The sequence below is a fragment of the Sciurus carolinensis genome, chromosome 12, assembly GCF_902686445.1.
Source record: "Sciurus carolinensis chromosome 12, mSciCar1.2, whole genome shotgun sequence".
Classification (NCBI taxonomy): Eukaryota; Metazoa; Chordata; class Mammalia; order Rodentia; family Sciuridae; genus Sciurus; species Sciurus carolinensis.
The window spans coordinates 57697358-57717527 of record NC_062224.1 but is presented as its reverse complement, the minus strand read 5'-3'; the positions used below and the strand labels follow the sequence as shown (position 1 = coordinate 57717527).

The following is a 20170-nucleotide window of genomic DNA, read 5'->3' as shown; positions in this document are numbered from 1 at the left end:
TGCCATATAGCAGTGGTCAGTAGTGTGCGTATGTCATTTCCCCTTAGTTTACATACTAATTAAACTTTTGCTCATGTTCTTGAACATTTCTAATCAGAAACAATGATTAGTGGCTGCTGCATTGCTGATGCTGGACAGTGCCTATGAAATCAGCTGGAGTAGGGAGAGATATTTCACTAGGTGTTATTAAGTCCTGAAGTTAAAATACATGCACCTTGTCCGTAAACACTGCCATCAAAGTAGTAGTAGACTCTAACACCTGCCTTTCAAAATGGCTCCCTTTGCTTTACTCATGAGAGCCCTTTTTAATAAGTGAATCTTCTCCAAACATAACTGAAGTCTTCAGATAATTTAATGTACCTTTCAGTGTTTATCTAGTACTTACCCATCCATAGACCTATGGATGAGTGCTTATGAAGTTCTTTTTAGAAGTGAAAATTTATCAAAAAAGGAAAATATGAGTTTAAAATTCTGGGGATTACTTTTAAAGTAGTGCAAATCACCCATGTTGTGTATTAACAAGTCCTTCAAAATTTCCATAGGAAAAGCAAATCTTAATATTTAGTATTAATATAGCTATAATACTCCTTTGATGGTTTAATTTATGACACAGTATATTTGTATATAAATGCGTATACCTTGAATCCTTTGGTATATCTTTTTGAAGAATTAATATCAGCACTATGAACTTCAATTACAATTATGTAGTTTTGCAAAAATGAAATATTGGCATTTGAATTCATACTTTAAGGATTCGTTGGTTTGGCAAAGCTTAATATATAACATAATTAATAATATATGTTGTAGGTATATTGGTTTTTTTTCTCTTTCCATATTCTTTTATGCATACATACATATAAAAACACACAGAGAAGGAAGCCAGTTTTTCAGGAGCAATGGAGATTAAATAAAGCAGAACACCCCCACCCACGGCAAAGCTTAGCTGCTCTCTCAAAAAGCAGTACCAGGTTGCTATCTGTGGAACAGTCAAAGCATTCAATAGTGTTAGCATTCTTTACTGAAAATATCTATGTTCCAAGTATTTTTGATCCATGTATGCCAACACTGAATTTTGGGTATAGCCACAGTTCCTAAGGCACTTAAAGGTACCATGATTGCTGTGTATATCAGCTTTCCCAGAAAATTTTAAGTTCTGCTCTATATTTCTTAAGCACCTAAAACTGAAAGTACAAGAAAGACTATACATACCTAGTAGTAGCAAGTGATTTCTTCTTAAGAAAGGTCTGGGAAGATATGTTCAAAGACTTCGGTGTTCATACACCCATGTTGGCATTCCAGTCAGACCAGAAACATCAAAAGTGAGTTTTTGTGACAAGTTTTAAGAAAAATCTTTCTATTCTTTCACTAACACTGCAAAGAACACACAAATATTTACTTCTAGAAATACAGTAAATGGTAGAATAATTTGGTAGCATTTAAAATTTATTAGAGGATCAGTGTGAAAAGGATTTTGGAAGCCACATCTAAAAGAACTTAAGATTGTACAAGTAAACCAACTCTAAATATGCCTTTTCAGTAAATGAAAAATTGATATCTTGAACCCAGAACCTTGATTGTATTGTTAAATCATTAAAAACTACATTTTCTGAAAACTAATTATTTTTTAAAGAAAGGATCTGTTCCAAATTTAATGCATTTGTCAGGAAAATAGGTCAAGCTTGCAGTTAATGATATAGCTAACTGTTGAGTTAGCATATAAAAGCTGATTTACAGTTAAACACTCTTATTTATCAATACTGTACTACTTCTAAGTGAAAGTTTATATTGTATCATTTGATAAAAGTATTTTGAGACTGGTGTCCAAAGGAAAACAAAGAAGAAATGAAAATATTGGTTGAAAGCCAAAATAGGAAATTAATGTATTGATGTGCTAAGACTGCCATAAAAAAGTATCAGAGCATGTGTAGTTTAAAAAGGGAATTCATTTTCTCACATTTCTGGTGGCTGGAAGATTAGGTACCAGAAGGCGTGATTTCTTCTGAGACTTCTGTCCTTGGTTTAGGAATGGCCATCTCTTCCTTATAGCTTTATATGGTCTTTCTTCAGTTCATATGTACCCTGGTATCCCCTGTGTGTCCAGATTCCCTCTTCTTATAAGAATGTCAGTCAGGTTAGATTGGGGACCACTCTGACACCTTTTTTTAATGCCTCACCTCTTTAAAGGCCTTGTCTCCAAATTCAGTTTCACTCTTTGGTTTGGGGGTTATGACTTTGACACATGCATCTGGGGAGGATACAACTTAGTTCAATCTGCTTCTCTTCATGGTGAGGGGTGAGAGGGCCTATGTCCCAACATGGGTATCTTGACTTTAATGTCTAAAGAAGTATTCAAAAGCAAAAGCAGTTTTCATCTAATGTCTTCCTTCTGTATAATAAGAACTATAGAAGAAAACCCTTGAGATCAAGAGATGAGGTTTTTGTTGCTTTAGTTGTTATTTGCCAGCATCTACATTAATTTCCTTATCTCTAAAATGGCAGACTATATGCTCTCTGACATTCCACTCAGCTCCAAGATTGAATTATTTCTTCATTTACTCAGCAAATATTGTTAATGCTACTTTGTGGCAACCTATGTTTTAGGAATTTGGGGATTAGCATTAGTGCAAAACAGATGAGACAAATGGAATACACATGGGAAGGTGATAGATGTAATCCCAGTCATATCAGTCTTCACATTAAATATAAATAAACTAAATAACATAATTAAAAGACAACTGATTACCAGACTAGTAAAAAGCAAGAACAATCTATATTAAATGTAAGATACAAGTAAATGAAAGGAAAGAAAAATTACATGTCATGCTACATTAATCCAAAAAAAACTGGAGTGGCTACATTAATATTACATGAAGTGAATTTCAAAGCAAGTAGTGTTACTGGAGAAAAGGAAGATCATTTAATAATAAAAAAGGGATCATTTTATCATATCTGGGCACAGTGGCACTTGTCTATAATACCAACAATTCAGGAGACTGAAGCAGGAGGATCACAAGTTTAAGGCCAACCTCAGCATTTAGTGAGATTGTCAGCAACATAGTGAGATCCTGTCATAAAATAAAAAGGTCTAGAGATATGACTCAGTGGTAAAGTACCCCCGGGTTCAATTTCCAGTACAAAAAAAAAAGACAATTTTAATGTTACACATCTAATAACAAAATTATAAAATTTCAAAAACCTAATAACCTTATAGAACTATAAGGAAAAATAGACAAACTCACAATTAACAGAAATTTCAATACCCACCTTCAACTAATTGCTAGAATAAGTAAAGGGAATTTGAACAGTACTCTCAACCAACGTGATCTAATTGATATTTATAGAATATTCTGCCTAATAACAAGGTAACACTCATTCTTTTCAAGGTCCTACAGAATATTTACTGCAATATACCATGTTTTAAAGATAAGGACTCTATAAGTATAAAGGATTCAAATAATTTAATTATTGAATTAAATGAAATTAAATTAGAAAGATACATGGAAAATTTCCAAATATTTGGAAATGAAACATAATTTTAAACAATGTATGAGTCAATACTTCAGGGAAATTTATAGTACTGTATGTGTTCAATAATCTTAGTTTCTATATTAAGAAACTAGAAAAGGAAACAACAAATTCAGTGTAGAAAAAGGAAATAATAAGAATTAGAATAGCTATCCAAGAAATAGAAAACTGAAAATAATGGAAAAAAGTTAATGAAAAGCAAAACTGGTTCTTTGATAAGATCATTATAATTGATACTTTTCTAACCTGATAGAACAGAAAGTGAGACAACAAATTTTTAATATCTTGAATCAGAGAAGCAACTTTGCTCCAATGTATTTCTAAACAGAAATATTATGTATCACTTTTATGGCATTAAATTCAGCATTAGGGTTGGGGTTGTGACTCAGTGGTAGAGCACTTACTCACATGCATGGGGCACTGTGTTCGATCTTCAGCACCACATAAATAAATAAAATAAAGGTATTGTGTCCATCTACAACTAAAAAAATTTTTTTAAATAAATAAATTCAACAATCCCTGAAATGAGTAAATTCCTTGAAAGACACAAATTACCAAGAAGAAATGGATGACAGAGGGAGTTGTAAGTCTGTTAACGTTTATAGTTGAACTTCTGCTCACAAAGAAGACTTCAGACCTATTTGACTTCACCAATGAATTATACCAAACATTTAAGGAATAGCATCAATCATGTGTGAATTATTACAGAAAATCGAGATGAAGGGATATTTTCTACTTCATTCTGTGAGATCAGCATTAGCCTGATTCCAAAAGCAGTCAAAGGTTTTTTTTTTTTCTCGTACTGTGCCCAGCTTTTTTCTTTTTTCTTTTTGGTAGAACAATTTTCTTAATGAAAATATATGCAGTCATTTTTACATGCAAAAATTCTTAATATAATTTTAACAAATCAAATTCAGTAATATATACAAAGATTAGCATCATCACTAAGTGGGTTTTTTCCTAGTTTTATTTTTTGTTGTCCTTTTTAGTTAAACATGACAATAGAGTCTATTTTGACATGTTTTTACAAATACGGAGTATGTTTTATTCTAATTAGGATCCCAGTCTTGTGGTTGTACAGGATGTTGAGATTCACTGTGGTGTATTCGTATATCTACGTAGGAAAGTTATGTTAGATTTAGGAATATAAGGTTGATTTCACATTCAAAAGTCAGTCACTCTACTAAGCATATCAACAAACGAAGAAATTATTGTTTTACTAGATGAAAAAAAAAGCACTCAATAAAGTCCAACATCTACTTCTGATTTTAAAACAAAACAAAATTAAATATTCTCAGTAATTTAGGAACAGGAATGTTCTACAACTTGATTAGTTGCATCTAAGAAAAATTCATAGCTGATGGGGAAAGACTGAATGCTCTTTTAAGGAAAAATTTTTCACTGCTGTTCAACATTGTGCTGGAAATTTAAGTCAGTATAATAAATCAAGAGAAAGAAAATATGTACACATCAAAAAGAAAGTAGTAAACCTGTCTTTATTCATAGACAATAAGATTATGTGAAAAATCTAACAATCTATGAAAAGCTACTGAAGTTTAATCTAGGATTCTTGATACAAATAAGTATACATTAGTTTTCAGGATACAAAAACAAATGGGATTTCATACAGTAGCAGTAGACAATCAAGAGGAAAATTCATATAAATATCATTTTCAGTAGCAAAGAAATATAAGGTAATTAATACTTTTGTCAAAAGATATGAAAAACCTTCATAGTGAAAACTGACATACTCTTGAGAGAAATTAAAAATGATTTAAATGTCAATGTTCATGGATTAGAAGAATCAGTATGTTTTAGATGTTAGTTATCTCTAAATTTATACATAAATTCAACAATCCTAATCCAGGCCTATTTTGTAGAAATTAACAGATTAATTCTAAAATCAAAGGTCTGAGAATAGACAAAGCAACTTTGACATCTATTATAAAGTTGGAGCACCAATACTTCCTGACTTCAACACTCCACGTTCAGTCACAGTAATCAAAGCAGTTTATTATTGGCATAAAGGTGGGCAAAGAGATCAAGGCAAAAGAACAGAGAATCTGGAAATACACCTATGCCTATATGGTCAACTGACTATCAATGAAAGTAAAAGGACAATTCAGTTCAATTAATTAATCATTGATATTTTAAAAAATTGCACCAAATATAAAATTAACTGAAAATGGATCATAGCTCTAAGGTAAAATCTCTGCAGGAAAACACAGGAGAAACTCTTTGAATAATTGTGATGTAGTTTATGGGTGCTGGGTTGTGGCTCAGCGGTAGAGCACTTGCCTGGCATGTGTGAGGCACTGGGTTCCATCCTCAGCACCACATAGAAATAAATAAATAAAATAAAGGTTCATAAGTCCATCTACAACTAAAAGACAATTTTTAAAAAGTTATAAATCAAACTTCATCAAAATAAAGAACTTAATTTTCCTCAAAATACTATAAATAGAATGAAAGGAGAAAACACAAAAAGGAAGAATAGTTGTAAATTAAAAATGTCATAAAAGGACATGCATATGGGTATGTAAAGAACTCTGGAGATCTGATGACAGGAAGGTCTAAATAATAGAACAGACACTTACCCAAAGAAGAAATAAAAATTACCAAAAAAAAAATGCTAGGCATTATTATTCAGTCGGGAAATGTGAATTTGAAACCACAATGAAGCCTGTAATCCTAGCAACTCAGGAGGCTGAGGCAGGAGGATTGCAGCCTCAGCAACTTGTCGAGACCCTGTCTCAAAATAAAAAATTTTAAAAAGAACTGGGGATGTGGCTCAGTTTCTAAGTGCACGTGGTTCAATCCCTGGTGCCACACACACACACAGTGAAGTACCACCACATATTAAAATGTTTAATATTTGAAAAGTTTTACTAAATCAGTGTTGGTAAGAACACGAAGCAACTGGAACTCTCATACACTGTTGGTATCAATGTAAAATCATACTACCACCTGGGGAAACAGACAGTTTCTTAAAAAAGTCAAATGTACACACCTACTGTTAGACCCAGCCATTCTACCCCTTGATATTTGTCCAAAATTTATTTGAATGCCCATACAAAGACTTGGACATAAAATCTCCATAGCAGTTTATTTGTAATAACCCCAAACTGGAAGATGTTCATCAACAGGTGAATGCTAAATTGTATTATGTCTATACAATGGAATATTACCCAGCAATAATATGGGTGAACCCTTGATATATGTGGTAATATGGATGGATGTCAAAGTACCATGTTGAATGACAAGAATGCAAGGAGTACATCCTATGTGATTCTGTTTATAAAAATTCTAGACAATACAAATCTATCATGATAAAACTTATCAGTCATTGCCTGAAGAGGGATTGAAAAGAGGACACAATTGCACAGGGGACAAAAAGACATTCACAAGTGATTGACATGTTCACTATCTTGATTATGGTGACGGTTTCATGGGTACTTAGGTATGTCAATATAAATTGTGTGCTCTTCATATGTGCCAATTATCGTGTGTTAATTATGCGTAAGAACCTTTTTTTAAAAATTTAAGTCCCAGCTATTATAGAACTTGTATTTTATTGGGAGTGTGATGTGATGATGAAGGAAAACAAATACATGTATGTACTGTGTGTGTGTGTGTGTACATGCATGTGCATCAGATGTTGAAATGACTTTTGAAGAAAATTATAGCAGTGTGAAGATAGAAAGTAATGGAGAAAGTATTTGATATATGTGGTTACTAAAGTCCTTGCTAGTAACTTAACATTTGAACAGACTGTTAAGCTCCTCTGTACTCTTGGAAACTGTGCTTCAACTTTTTAAAAATATTTTAGTTGTGGATGGATACAGTACTTTTACTTTATTTATTTATTATTTTTTTATGTGGTGCTGGGGATCGAACCCAGTGCCTCACGAATGCTAGGCTAGTGCTCTACCACTGAGCCACAACCCCAGGCCATGTTTCAGCTTTTTAAAGGTAGAGGTAATCATTCTCTCATCTAAAAGGGCAGCAGTTTTCCTCCAACTTGAAGGCACATTTTGGTTTTTTACTTCAGAAGGATGGAGATATTAAACGTGGATCAGAAGTGTGTAAAACCTGGTTCCACTGCCCTAGAGAAGCCCATTTCTGCCAAAAGAATGTATTGTGGTTATCTTTAGAATGGAAGATCTCTTTGGTGCACATTCATGGTGAGTTAGAAGGACTCATTCTCACAATCAGAAGCCTGGTCTCCCAGTTTCCTGCCAGGTAGGGGCAATTACCCCTCAGTTTTCTATGAAGAAAACCAGAACTTCTCAAGTATGTATCATCTGTGGTGTTCTTGTGTGCATATGTTATGCTGGTGAAGAGAATACACTGATCGATGAATGGAAAAAGTAAAGTTTTTATCAGTGGAGTGGCCGAATTTCTAATGTCCAGTCTCCTTAACAGAGCAGGAAGAAGGAAATGTGTTCTGGGGGGTTAAAGGGTGCTGAAAAGAAAATCATATTGTTCTTAGTAGTCATTAGTAGCTAATGAATAGAATCTGAATTTGGTTCCATCCCCAAATGAGTGCTTGCTAAAAATGAGACCTTAGAATTCCTGTGTACTGTGAGCAAACAGAAAGAATGATATGCTTTGTAACATGTGCTGTAAACTGAAATGTGGTTCTCTATTTTGAAAACGTGCTTTCAGCTTTGCTCATCCCCCAATACTTCAAAAATGTAATCTGTCTAGAGAATAATTTAAAGGTTTTTGCCTTATGATTTAATACAAATTTGGTGACAGTGAGAGTGGGAAAATGTATTGCTCTAAAACCAATTGTGTGTTTGTTTCTGTAAAATTTTTATGAAGTATACTAATGTCTCTCATTCTTGTTTGCCATTTCCATTGCTGTGAGAATTGTATTCTGTTCTTAATGACGTTGAATGAATGATACAGTCTGACTCCAGACCGAGAAACTAGGCATCCTGTTTCAAAACAAAAACAACCCTTAGGCCTTCCCTGTCCCTGGAGTCAGAGCCCTGATAATTAGGAACCCTGTGATAACCCAGCTACCTCCTGGCCGGTTTCACATGGATCTGGCTTTTATAACCTTTAACAGCCTGGTTTTTTTTTTCCCCACCCCTATGTCTGCTGCAGGGCCCACTAAGCCCAGCTCTGTCAGTTCTAGAGAAGTTACTCTGAATCTCTTTTCTGGCACTGACCCCATTGAGTATCCAGTAAAAACTATGAACAGAATTTAACATTCAATTTTAGGGATTGCATAAGTCCCTAGTCCAGGGCAGGGACAGGCATGAATGCCTCTGTCAAATAATCAGAGTTCTTTGTGAAGTTCAGCACAGTACCTGTGACATAGTGAATAGCTCTACTGCCATATTTCTAATACTGACCTCTTCAGCCAAGCACCAGGGGGAGAGGAGGAGAAAACCACAAGGTTGTCCTTTTGCTGCACTAGGAAGAGCCACATTTTGTCACAGAAGTCAACATAAATATGACTTTGCACATATATTTGTTAACAAAAACACAATTAGGATAATTTTTTCAATATCTTCCTCCCACCCTATTTTATAGGTCCCCGTTGTTCTGTTTCACATAATATCTCAAATTTTATACAGAACAGCCAAGAACTCACCGTTCTGTCTTCAGACTGTTGACAGGGAAGCCACACATGCCGTCTGTGACTCAGTCTTTTGTACTGTTCCTTTTACTCTTTGCTCTCTAATTTTATCTTTGAAATGAATTTTCCTAAATTGAAATTGGTTAACAGTACTCTTTGTTTCTTCCTTTTCTTCTTTCAGCTTGTACCTCCTTTTAAGCCTCAAGTAACATCTGAGACAGATACCAGATATTTTGATGAAGAATTCACAGCTCAGACTATTACAATAACACCACCTGAAAAATGTAAGTAAATTTAGAAGGTAACTGATAACAGTCTAAAATAATTGAAGAAAATAGCCCTTTTTTTAAAAAGATCATTTGGTTTGTTGTTGTTGTTTTGACTGGCAATTGAACCAGGGATTCTTTACCACTGAGCTATGCCCCTAGATACCCCTAGTCTCGTAGTCTTTTTTTATTTTTTAATTCTGAGACAGGGTCTTGTTAAGTTGCTGAGGCTAACCTCAAACTTAAAATCCTCCTGCCTCAACTTCCCAAATTACTGGGATTATAGACTTGCACCACCATGCCTGCCTCATTTAATAATTTTAAGATCAAATTCCATCGTGACTTGTATTCTATTCCATTTAAGATTGTGGGTTTCCCTTTGTGGAATACCAAAGGTGACTGCAAGAAAAGCTTTTCTGGGAAAGAAAAATGACATGTATAATTATTGTAAATGAAATTACAGACTAATTAGCCCTTCCTCACTATTCTCCAGTGGATTCTTTTGATGCCACCTAGAAGAATCCTAAAAAAAGAGATACCCTCCATTTCCTAGAGCTTGCTCATACACATACTACATTCAAATGTGACAATTCTCATCTGACCATTATTTACTGGTCAGACACTCCTTTTCAATTAGCATTCTCTTAAGCAGTAATATCTGTGAAGACATAATTTAGTTTGCTATTAATTTTTAAACATACAAATTGCTATTAATTTTCATACCTACATATATTTCTTAAGCTATATGTCCATGTATCACCTCAAATCATTTCGCATACATTAGGGTATGCTCCACACTTAGAGAAATACCATAAATAAGTGAACTTTAATGGAAGCAAAGGTTATCAGGTATAACTTGCAAACCTTTTCATGCTAACAAAGGTCTGTCGATCATCAATTTCAGAATGAGGGTAGGATTGATTGTTGGGGTGATACTTGGACAGCTAAAAAAAATTCTTCAAGGAACACATATGAGGCTCACACAGTGACATCATGTTAGTGTTTCTCTCCTTGTCCTCTGTTTCCCACATTTCTCCTCTTCCCTTAGTTGGTAGTGCTCATGTACACTGAATGCCCATTAGAGGGAAAGACTGAAGTGAAATGCTTTCTAGCAGTGGCTATAGTCAACTGGTTTTAATGTTGAAAGACAAACTAGGAGTCATTTGGTCCAAAACTTCTTAATCTGGAGTTCACGGCCTGGCAACAAGGAGATTGTGAGCACCCTAAAATGAAAGATATAATTATGTGTGCTGTGCATATGTACACTTCTCTCTTTCTTTCAATTTTCAAGAAGTTAAGAACCTCTTAATCTTGATTTTAAAAATGAAGAAGTTGGAATGCAAGGAGAAGTTGAGCTTCTTAAGGCCCCATAGTTAGTGTCAGTCACAGCCGCAGCATAGCTCACCAACTCATCTGATGCCCAGGTTAAGTTGTAAAATATTAGTGTGTGAAAGTGGACTCTATGTGCCATTACTAGAATTTTAATATCATTAAGAGCCAAAGACAATGTTAGAAAGAAGCCTATGGAATCATGGGCAAGTAACTTAAGGGCTGTCTAAATAGAAATAACGGGACATTCTTGGCTCTGGCCCCAGCATGGAATGTGGCAATATAATTGTTCAAAATGCTGGGCAACATCAATGAGTGTCTGGAGCAACCCATGGACAATTACCACCATAGAGCATTTGCTGAGTCCCATCATTTGGATATAGCCCTAGTTGTAAATCAGACCATCGTTCCTTAACATAATCCTTCCAATGGTTCCCATTGCACTGTATATCCAAATTAGTCATCCTCGCCCACACAGTCCTGTCAGATCTGGGCCTTCCACCTCTCGGGCCTCTTCTAGTTCCATCTTCTTCCTCGATCCCCATGATCCAGCCATAACTGGAATGTGCCACGGTTCACTATGCCTTTGGGACTTTGGTCCTTATTGTTCTTTCTGCCTAGGATTCTCTGTGTCCCAGATATTTGTATAAATGGCTCCCTCTTGTTCTTCAGATCATAATCTGAGAACACTTACATTACTGCATCAGAAAGCTACCTTTAACCTCCCAGCACAAGGAACAGGCTGTCTGACCCCACCCCCTCATACTCTTATTCTCTATGTTGGCACCTTCACTTGCTGGTATTTTTCTGATTGATTTTTTTGTTTGTTTGTATTTATGCCACTGGGACACAATAGCTCTGAGAGGAAGGATCTAGTGTCTCTTAATCATTCCTTGCCCCAGCTCTTGGCTAGATGCCTGGCTCTAGTGTAGGTACTCAATGAATATTTAAGAGAGGTGTGAATTCACAGACTGTGGCAAGTTCCTGGGGGTGGCCTTAGGGCTTGGAGCTGTTTGCCATGGGTGCTTAGCTTGTCTCCCTACTCCATATCCATAGCGGGCATTGGGAAAGGAAGGTTTTGACATGTCCTTGGCCTTAGCCTCTTTGAGACTGTTTCCATTCTTAAACAGAACTGTTGGCATTTGTGGACACTTTTTCAGGACAGTTAAATATATTATTTTGGAAGTCATAGAAATAAGTAGGCTTTATAAATGCAAAATCATGAGTAGATATTTTATTTCCGAAATTTAAAAGTGAAAGTTTGGGAGACAAGTAAAGATGAAAAAACCCTGGGCTCAGACCTGAGGAATCACCTTATGTTCTGTCTTTACTAGCTCTAGAATGTGACAGGTCATTTTGTGTTTTGGGAAAGGTAAGTAGAGGAATGTATAATCTCTAGGAGCCCTGTGTTTGCTCTGCTATGTGCCTAAGAAGCCATCTCTTTAGAAAAAACACTTCTCCAAGTGTGAATAACCCTAATTTTGGTGTTACTCAACTGCTAGATTAACCACTCCATAATGATACTTTTTCTTCTACCTGAAAAGTGACAATAGGCCCAATACAATAAACAGGTAGCTAAAAGGGGTAGGCATGAGTGGAGGACTGTGGGGAAGACTGATGCTAGGGAATGTAAGGCTACAAAGACCACAAGAAAAGTTTAAAAGTCTGCTTGGTTACAAATAAGTCAAATAAAAACTGTTATTAGTATCTCCAACTAATCAGTTGTTATTTCATGATTGCCTTGAGTTTTAAAGCCCTAGCTGTCAAAGAACAGAAAATCTAAATTGTTTGTCTTATCTACTTTATCCCTAACTCCAAGCACTTGTGGCATTGTCCTGAAGAGAATTTGTCACTTGTATGCATTTTATTGCTGTTTCTAGAACTTCTGAAACGAGATTAAAATATTAAAATGTACCTTAAGGCCCTCAGCACTGTTTCTAGAACATAATATGAACCTAGTTCCTCAGCTTCATTAAATGGTGATGCAATATAAAAGCCATCAAGAATGTTTTTCCTGATTTGTCACGTTTAATCACTCAGCAACTCTTTTCTGAAAGGAATGAATATATGTCATTTTGGATGTGGGTCATGCTAAATAAGCCTCAGTGTCTTTAAGGGATTTTTTATTTGTTTCTATATGGAGACAGGGAGAGACAGGAAGCCCATACATTATACTGACTTCCATGGTGGGTATCAGCACTCTGCAAGTAGGCCTATGGAAGCCTGTCTCTTTGGACGTCAGAAGTAGGGTGAGGTTCTGGACAATATAGAAACAGGAGCCCAGCAGTGTCCCCTGAATCTGAAGGGTACCACAGTCCAGGAAGGGAGAGCAACAGTAGACTTGTGGACTTACTCTCCTATTGAGAATCTTTAGGGATGTTGGCAGATGAAGGTGCTCTGTGGAGTACACCTCTGCACAGCGGATACCTCTCCTATTGCCCAAGGCTGGCTCGTCATGCCTCCCCTGCCACCCCAAGTTCCAGTAGGGCTAGAATAATGTTTTTAGTTTGATAGTCCCCTGGATTATTCCCTTAAGGGACAGATAAAAGGAGAATTAGTGAAACCCTAACTGGGATCACATTTGAACATAATCTTTTCTTTGAGCAGCTCTCAGTAGTGCTAGGTAAGGAATTCTAGCAACCCTAAAAGCTAGCACACTGAGGTTTTGTTCACGGAGGTCCACAGCAGTGCCATTCGACAGCAACTGTCTTTCCATTTGCCATTTTGCTTCCATTAAACAGAATGAAGTTATTTTTTTAGAACAAATCAGCAGTTAGGAAAGGCAAAATGTTCCATTTTCTACAAACAGCTGCAGTAACATGCCAGATTGTCCTCACTAGTGTTAATTAATTGAACAGATTTTAGAATGTGTCGTCTTTCGTTACATCCATTAATGGTCCTCTGCCTTCCTTTTACAGAAAAAGAAATTCTTTGAGATTTGGTCACTTTTACTGCTATATAATTACATTTGTTAAATGCTCTAAAAAAAAATTAGAGACCTGATGCTCCTTGGATCCAAGGATCCAGACATAGTTAAGAGTTGATCATCCTGTTTTCTTTTTCCAGGTGTGTGTTTGTTTATGTAGTTCATGTTCCTAATCATCGTTGTACCTGTGGAGGTCCTTTTGTAGCAGTAAAGTATTCATGTCAGATGACTTAGTGTCCCTTCCCCCACCTCCCTCCCACTACAGCCCCACCTGCCCCAGCAGCACTGAGGGCCCAGGGGATGCCCCTGCCTTCCTTCCCAAGCTGATGCCCAGTTGGGCCATGATCAGATCCTCAACCTTCACTGTTACCAAGCCTGAGAAAACAGAAGGGAGCAGGAGTGATCAAGTGATGAGTGGCTTTAAAGAATATCAAGGTGTAGGACCCTCAAAGGTAATCTGTGAAATTTAGATTTCTTCATATTCAGAAATGTGGCAAACTTGTTACTGAAGCGACAAAGCAAAAACTGTGTTAATTCTCAGCTTACATCCAGCAAAAATTCATCCTCAAAAGGAAATGCAGTACCTGCCCATGCGGAGTAACCGACTCACCCAGTGCTGAACACTGCCAGCCTAAGATGAGGCCTGGTCATAGCCCAGGGAGCCAGCAAAGCCTCTGCCCCTCAGTGGCTGAGGAGTATAAGCTCTAAACTTCCCCACACATGCTGTCCAGGGCTCACTGCACATTTGCTGAGTGCAGAAACACTCAGCAAAACAAAGCTGTTAGTGGGAAAAAACTGTTCTTTGAAATGTGATTGTCACATGTCAGCATCTGAATACTTAAGATGTCAGCTGCTTTTTCTTAGAGAGTTTTTATATTGTGCATCTCAGTAGTACATATGTCATGGTCCCCTAGATCCTCCTGGCTTTCATGCAGGAGAAAATACTGCTTAAGGTATTTGATCTGAAAGATGCACATGATTTGATTGGTACTGAACCAGAATTTTTATAAAGAGGTTGAGATTTCCCTAAGCTGCAGCACTGTCGAAATGCTGGCTATACTCTGTTTGCATAGTGAGGCCCTCAGAGTTCCTTGCCCCACATGGAGCAGGGATCCACAGATACTGACTGATATTTTAGTTCCCCAGTTGATTATACAGTAATATTTTTATGGTACATTGGAAGTTGCAAATTTTGGTTACTACCACCTTGGTTCCATTTCTGAGAACCTTCTACATTAAGAACAGACTACAGAAAACAAGACCAGTAAGAAAAGAAAAAACAGAGATGTTTGTTCTTCAGATGAAGGCAAAGTACCCTTGGTGGGGTGACAGGATTAGTGTGCATTACAGCGAGTCTGGCCTCTTTTCTTGCTCTCCTTACAAAGTTGGTTAGTACTCCCTGGAGAGGCTGAAAAGTGAAAGGAATTTGTAATGTACCTTTGATATGGATTTGAAGAAATAGAGTTATTTTGTTTGAAGAAAAAAGGTTTTTATTTTGGTTGGTTATAAGACAGCATTCAATTAAATGAGCTTAGAATAGAGCAGGAGAGGCTTTAAATGGAGGACTTTCCCCAGTGGATGGTGAGCTCAGGGACCACAAGAACTTTGTTCTGAGCTCCATTGATGGGGTCTGCATAGCACTCAGCCCCAAACAGTTGCACAGGGAACACATGTTGACAGAGTAACCAAGTGTGTGGCCACATCCAAGGAAGAGCTTCCTGCTAGTGCAGGATTGTAATCACACAACAGTCATGAGAAGAGGAGGTGTGATCATTCGTGATCTTGTAAATACAGGAGAACAGAAGGAGCATCTTAGCATAAGCAGCCTTTTTTGGTGACTTTTAAATCTTTTCTCCTGATCAGTTTTCTGATGAATTAGGTCGTGGATGCTGCCATCTTTTCCTTTTTTTCTTTGTCTTAGTCTTTTGTTCTAGTTTAAAATTTTAGTGTAGGAAAATTGAGAACAGTGAGTTAAGGCAGATGTTAGATGTTGAATAAAACTGCATAGGAAGCTTTATTTTGCAATCACAATTAAGCACCAGAAAGAAAAAAATGTGAGCACTTGAAGTCATGATAATGGATCCTTTATAGATCATTTTGGGTGCTGTATAATTCATTGGTTTCTGTAATTTGGACATACATGGTTTTTTGAAATAAAAGATTATTAAAGATTATTCCTTTAAAAATTCAGTTTTCTTCAGTGGTAGTTTTTTTTTTTCCCCCTCAGTTTCATTGAGTCATGAGATTTTGATGCCTTGGAGATGATTTTATAGTATTATTTCTGCACAGACCATGGGTTTATGAAAATTGGGTAATTTTAAAAGTATAATTACTGTGTGTTTTAGTGATAACACAAGTTTATGGGAGCTCTTGTCTCTGTTAATCCTTCTTATGTTAGAAGATAAAAAACATAGACCAGAAATAATGTTGCAAAAAATAAATGTGAAATTAAGACAGCTGTTTCCTGCCCGCAGATGACGAGGATGGTATGGACTGCATGGACAATGAGAGGCGGCCGCATTTCCCTCAGTTCTCCTACTCTGCAAGTGGACGAGAATAAGTCTTTCATTCTGCTACTTCACTATCATCTTAGATTTATTCCTGAAAATGATTCCTGGGCATCATCACCAGTCCTAGCTCTTACAGATAGCAGGGGCTCCTCCGACATCCCAGACCAGCCAAGGGTCTTCACCCCTCGCCACCTTTCACTCACATGAAAACACATATATACACAGACACACTCCAGTTTTTGTTTTTGCATGAAATTGTATCTCAGTCTAAGGTCTCATGCTGTTGCTGCTACTGTCTTACTATTATAGCAACTTTAAGAAGTAATTTTACAATCTTTGGAAGTCATGAGCCCACCATTGTTCATTTGTGCACCAGTTGTCATCTTTTGGTCTTTTAGTTTTTGTTTTTCCCTAACAGTGAAGGCTAAATGAGATACACTGATTCTAGGTACATTTTTTAACTTTCTAGAAGATAAATCAAAAACTAATTAGACTAAGAAGATTTAGTCTACACTTCAGAACAAGCAATTGTGGAAGGATGGTGATGTGCATATGCACAAATTTAGTTAAGGATGTCCAATCAGTGCATAAAGTAAGTCTGTATCACTAAGGTTTGGCTGGAATTTATTAGGAAGCACTTGAGAGAGAACTGAGTATTACACACACACACACACACACACACACTACACACACACGTCTGTGTGTGTGTATATAGATATACACACACACATACATAAATATATATGTATACATGTGTATAAATATAAATATACACATATATATATATATACATGTATATAAATATAAATATACGTGTGTGTGTGTGTGTGTGTATTTTTTTTTTTTAAATTCTTACTGGATACTGCAGAGGAAGCCCGGTACCACACGTGGACATCCAGACTTCACGGGCAATCATGGGCAAATGGATATTGTTCTACCAAGAAATGAAGGCATATGCACAGAATCACAGTCACTTAAAGGGTCTCATGATACACTTTGTGCCAGAGGGCATTTTCCCCTGTGCTTGGCAACCCTTTTCCCTTCTTGATATTTATCACCTCTGATGGCTGAAGAATGTAGACAGGTATAATGATCCTGCTTTCACCAAAATTTGTACACCAAGGTAAACAGGTGTTTGCCTTATTAGTTTTAATTTTTTACTTTCAGTTCTAGGTGAATTAGCTTTTTCTCAGATGTTACAACTTTGAATGTCCTTTTATGGTTTTGTTTATATTGCAGTAGTATTTATTTTTAGTGATGAGAAGTATATGTCATGTTAGCAAATGCAGCTCCAACTTACATGAAATAGACTTACTGCAGTTTCTTTTGACCCATGTGCAAGAAATATACATGCTGATGAGAACCATGCACTTTTTCTCCTATGTAAAAAAATTTGATAAGGTTCTGAAATTGTACAGATTGATTAGAATTTGGCTTTTGGAGAAGAGATGCTATCATTTAACCCCTTGGTGCTGAAAATGCGAAAATCCTCAACTGTTTGTGCCAAGGGGTTAATGAAACAGATATTGGTGTTTGCTCACTTGAGAACTGAAATATTAGGAGGGCCTGGCAGCATAACATAAGGAAGAAAATTGAGACCCAAATGATGATAAGAAATGACATTTACTCAGAAAAATGAACATATCGCAAGTATTTATGAAGTAGGCAGTAAAGGATAAGAACCTGGTGTGTTTACTCTGATCAAGGTACATTTATCACTGAATTAAGCCATCAGGGAAAACAAAACAAAACAAAAAAGAACACCTCTAGCTTTTCTTTTTCTGTACATATTCATGTCTCCAAATCCCAACATTTTTCACTGAGAGGGGACATGTATGCAAACCTCATCTTTCTCCTTCATTAATGATGACCTTCAGATTAAACCCTTTGGTGCTAGGAGCTGACATTTTCCAAAGCAGCCTATGAAGTCCAGGGGCAGGGTCCCTTCTTGCAGCAAGCATGAGGGCATCCCATCCCATGGAGTGATTATGGAAATGTGTACTAGATAAACTGACAGCTCCCAAATGGAAGACTACAGAATGATGTAGTATTATGATTGCATTGTATGAAAGAGCAAGTGACTTTCTAAGTAGGATGAATCATGTTCATGTGCAGATGTCTTAGCCTCTTGGCTCTGGAAGTGTGGATTATAGCTCTTAAGCCACTGCTGGCGGTGGGCAGGCCACTGGGACTGATGGGGGTTAAAGGGCATTTTACTAAGGCAGCTAAGACATATTCAGACATAGACTTTATCCTAATTTTTCATATTTCTACTTGAGTGAAGTTCATTCTTAGTATTAAGTAGGAAGTTACAGTAAATGGTAGTTTATTCTTATTTACATCTATAGCTTATTTTTTTTTTCACTTGGAATTACATTGAATGTTCCACATTGACAAGAAAGTAGACTAGAAGGTTTGTCCTTTAAGTTGTCTTGCATCCAATATATAAGAAAGAAACTGGTGAGAGGAAGACAAGGAAACTGAGACTGGCTGATGTTCAGAGCATTTGGTCCTTCAGAGGGAAAGCGTGACACTGTACACTAAGCACATAGCTTTTGTTTTGGTTTTTGCCCCCAAATCTTAAGGTGATTTCCATGACATTGGCCAAGGGTACTTCCTAAAGATCAATGACAGGCGTTGATAATGCCCCAGGCTGGCCACTGCTCTCACAGCTGGCCCTCAGTCCCCACCATGTGCAGTGCTCAGTCTCCCCTTCATGGCCTCGTCAGTGTCAAACGAGGTGTGTTCTTGGCTTTGATTTCTAGGATCCTTTCCTTTTACTCCCAGATCTCAAGTCATCTGGCATGGAGGCATGATGGAACACAGAAGGGTGTGCAGAGGGAGATTATGAAGCATCCCTGTGTTGCCCATAGCTGTAGTTTTGTATTTTGGCAGGTGGAACAGCCTGACACCTAGAATCATCCTGTTGGAATACAGTTCCAACTTTGTGAATTCCAGCTCATACTAACTGTCATGAAGTGCGACCTCTTGTCATAATGCAGCCATCTTGGAGGAAATTGGCCACTTCTGCTTGGATTGTTGGCAGGGTTGCTCACAGCTTTGCTTTCTATACTAATTACACAGCATTATTCCAGTATTGTTTTCCATTTCCCATATCTGATTTCCGGCTTCTTAAAGCTGACTGTTCTTGCAGGGGCCACTTGCTTCTCCTAGAGTACAAAAGTAAGGGCCTTCCTTACTAACTGCAGGGTCTATATACTACACCTCAATGTACACACTTTGCTGCTACCGTTTGTACTGTCTACAGTAGAATTTCCTTATCTTGCTCCTGGTAGTGCATTACAGGCAAGCATGAAATGTAAAGTATTTATTTAAATAAAAAGAAAACCTCTAAATTGGTAATTGAATTACCTCCCTGTAGCTTTATAGTTTGTGACATTTCTTGACCTTGCTAGTTCTTTCATTAGATCCGCGCAAGATCTAGTCATCTGGTTAAGGATTTTAAGCAGACGCAACTATGAACCCAAGAAACTGTATTACTATTACTGTTGGTCATACTAAAACTGTTTATTTCCTTAAGTATATGACCCACAAGGATGTGAAATAACTACAAGAAACTGTTTTTGTACACTGTACATCCTTAGTATTTTTACACGTATATGATAGGGATGCACATTATTTTCCTTCGTACAGACAGCTTAAATAAAGCACTATGTCAATCTGCTACTTCTCTGTTTGTTGTTGTTGGATGTGGTTCTGTAATCTCAGAAAATTAATATTCTTTTCTGAAAGAAAAAATATAATAGCCCCACCTGGTATTAACCTAATCTTTATAAGATGTGACAGGAAACGTATGTAAATTCCTCCTAGCTCTAAACACAACACAGGGAATTATATTTATGTCAGTAAAATGGCAATAGTGTGGTTGTACAAACTTTGATGAAGGGCTATTTCCAAAGGGGAGATGCTGGCCTCTCAGCACTGGGATTAAGACCTGTGAAGCCAGGGCTGGAAGAGGGCCAGAACGTGAAGACTTATTCAGACCCTGATAATCTTCACA

At 36.8% G+C, this 20170-nt stretch overlaps 1 protein-coding gene across 1 annotated transcript in view; it reads left to right on the top strand.

Annotated features, from left to right (window-relative positions):
- Window positions 1–19836, top strand: part of Akt3 (AKT serine/threonine kinase 3) — a 294858-nt gene extending 275022 nt beyond the window's left edge. Inside the window, 2 exon segments of the mRNA XM_047521463.1 lie at window positions 9300–9402; window positions 16114–19836. Coding sequence (XP_047377419.1) covers window positions 9300–9402; window positions 16114–16199 — 189 coding nt within the window. The 3' untranslated portion in view covers window positions 16200–19836.
- Window positions 19837–20170: the final 334 nt, after the last annotated feature.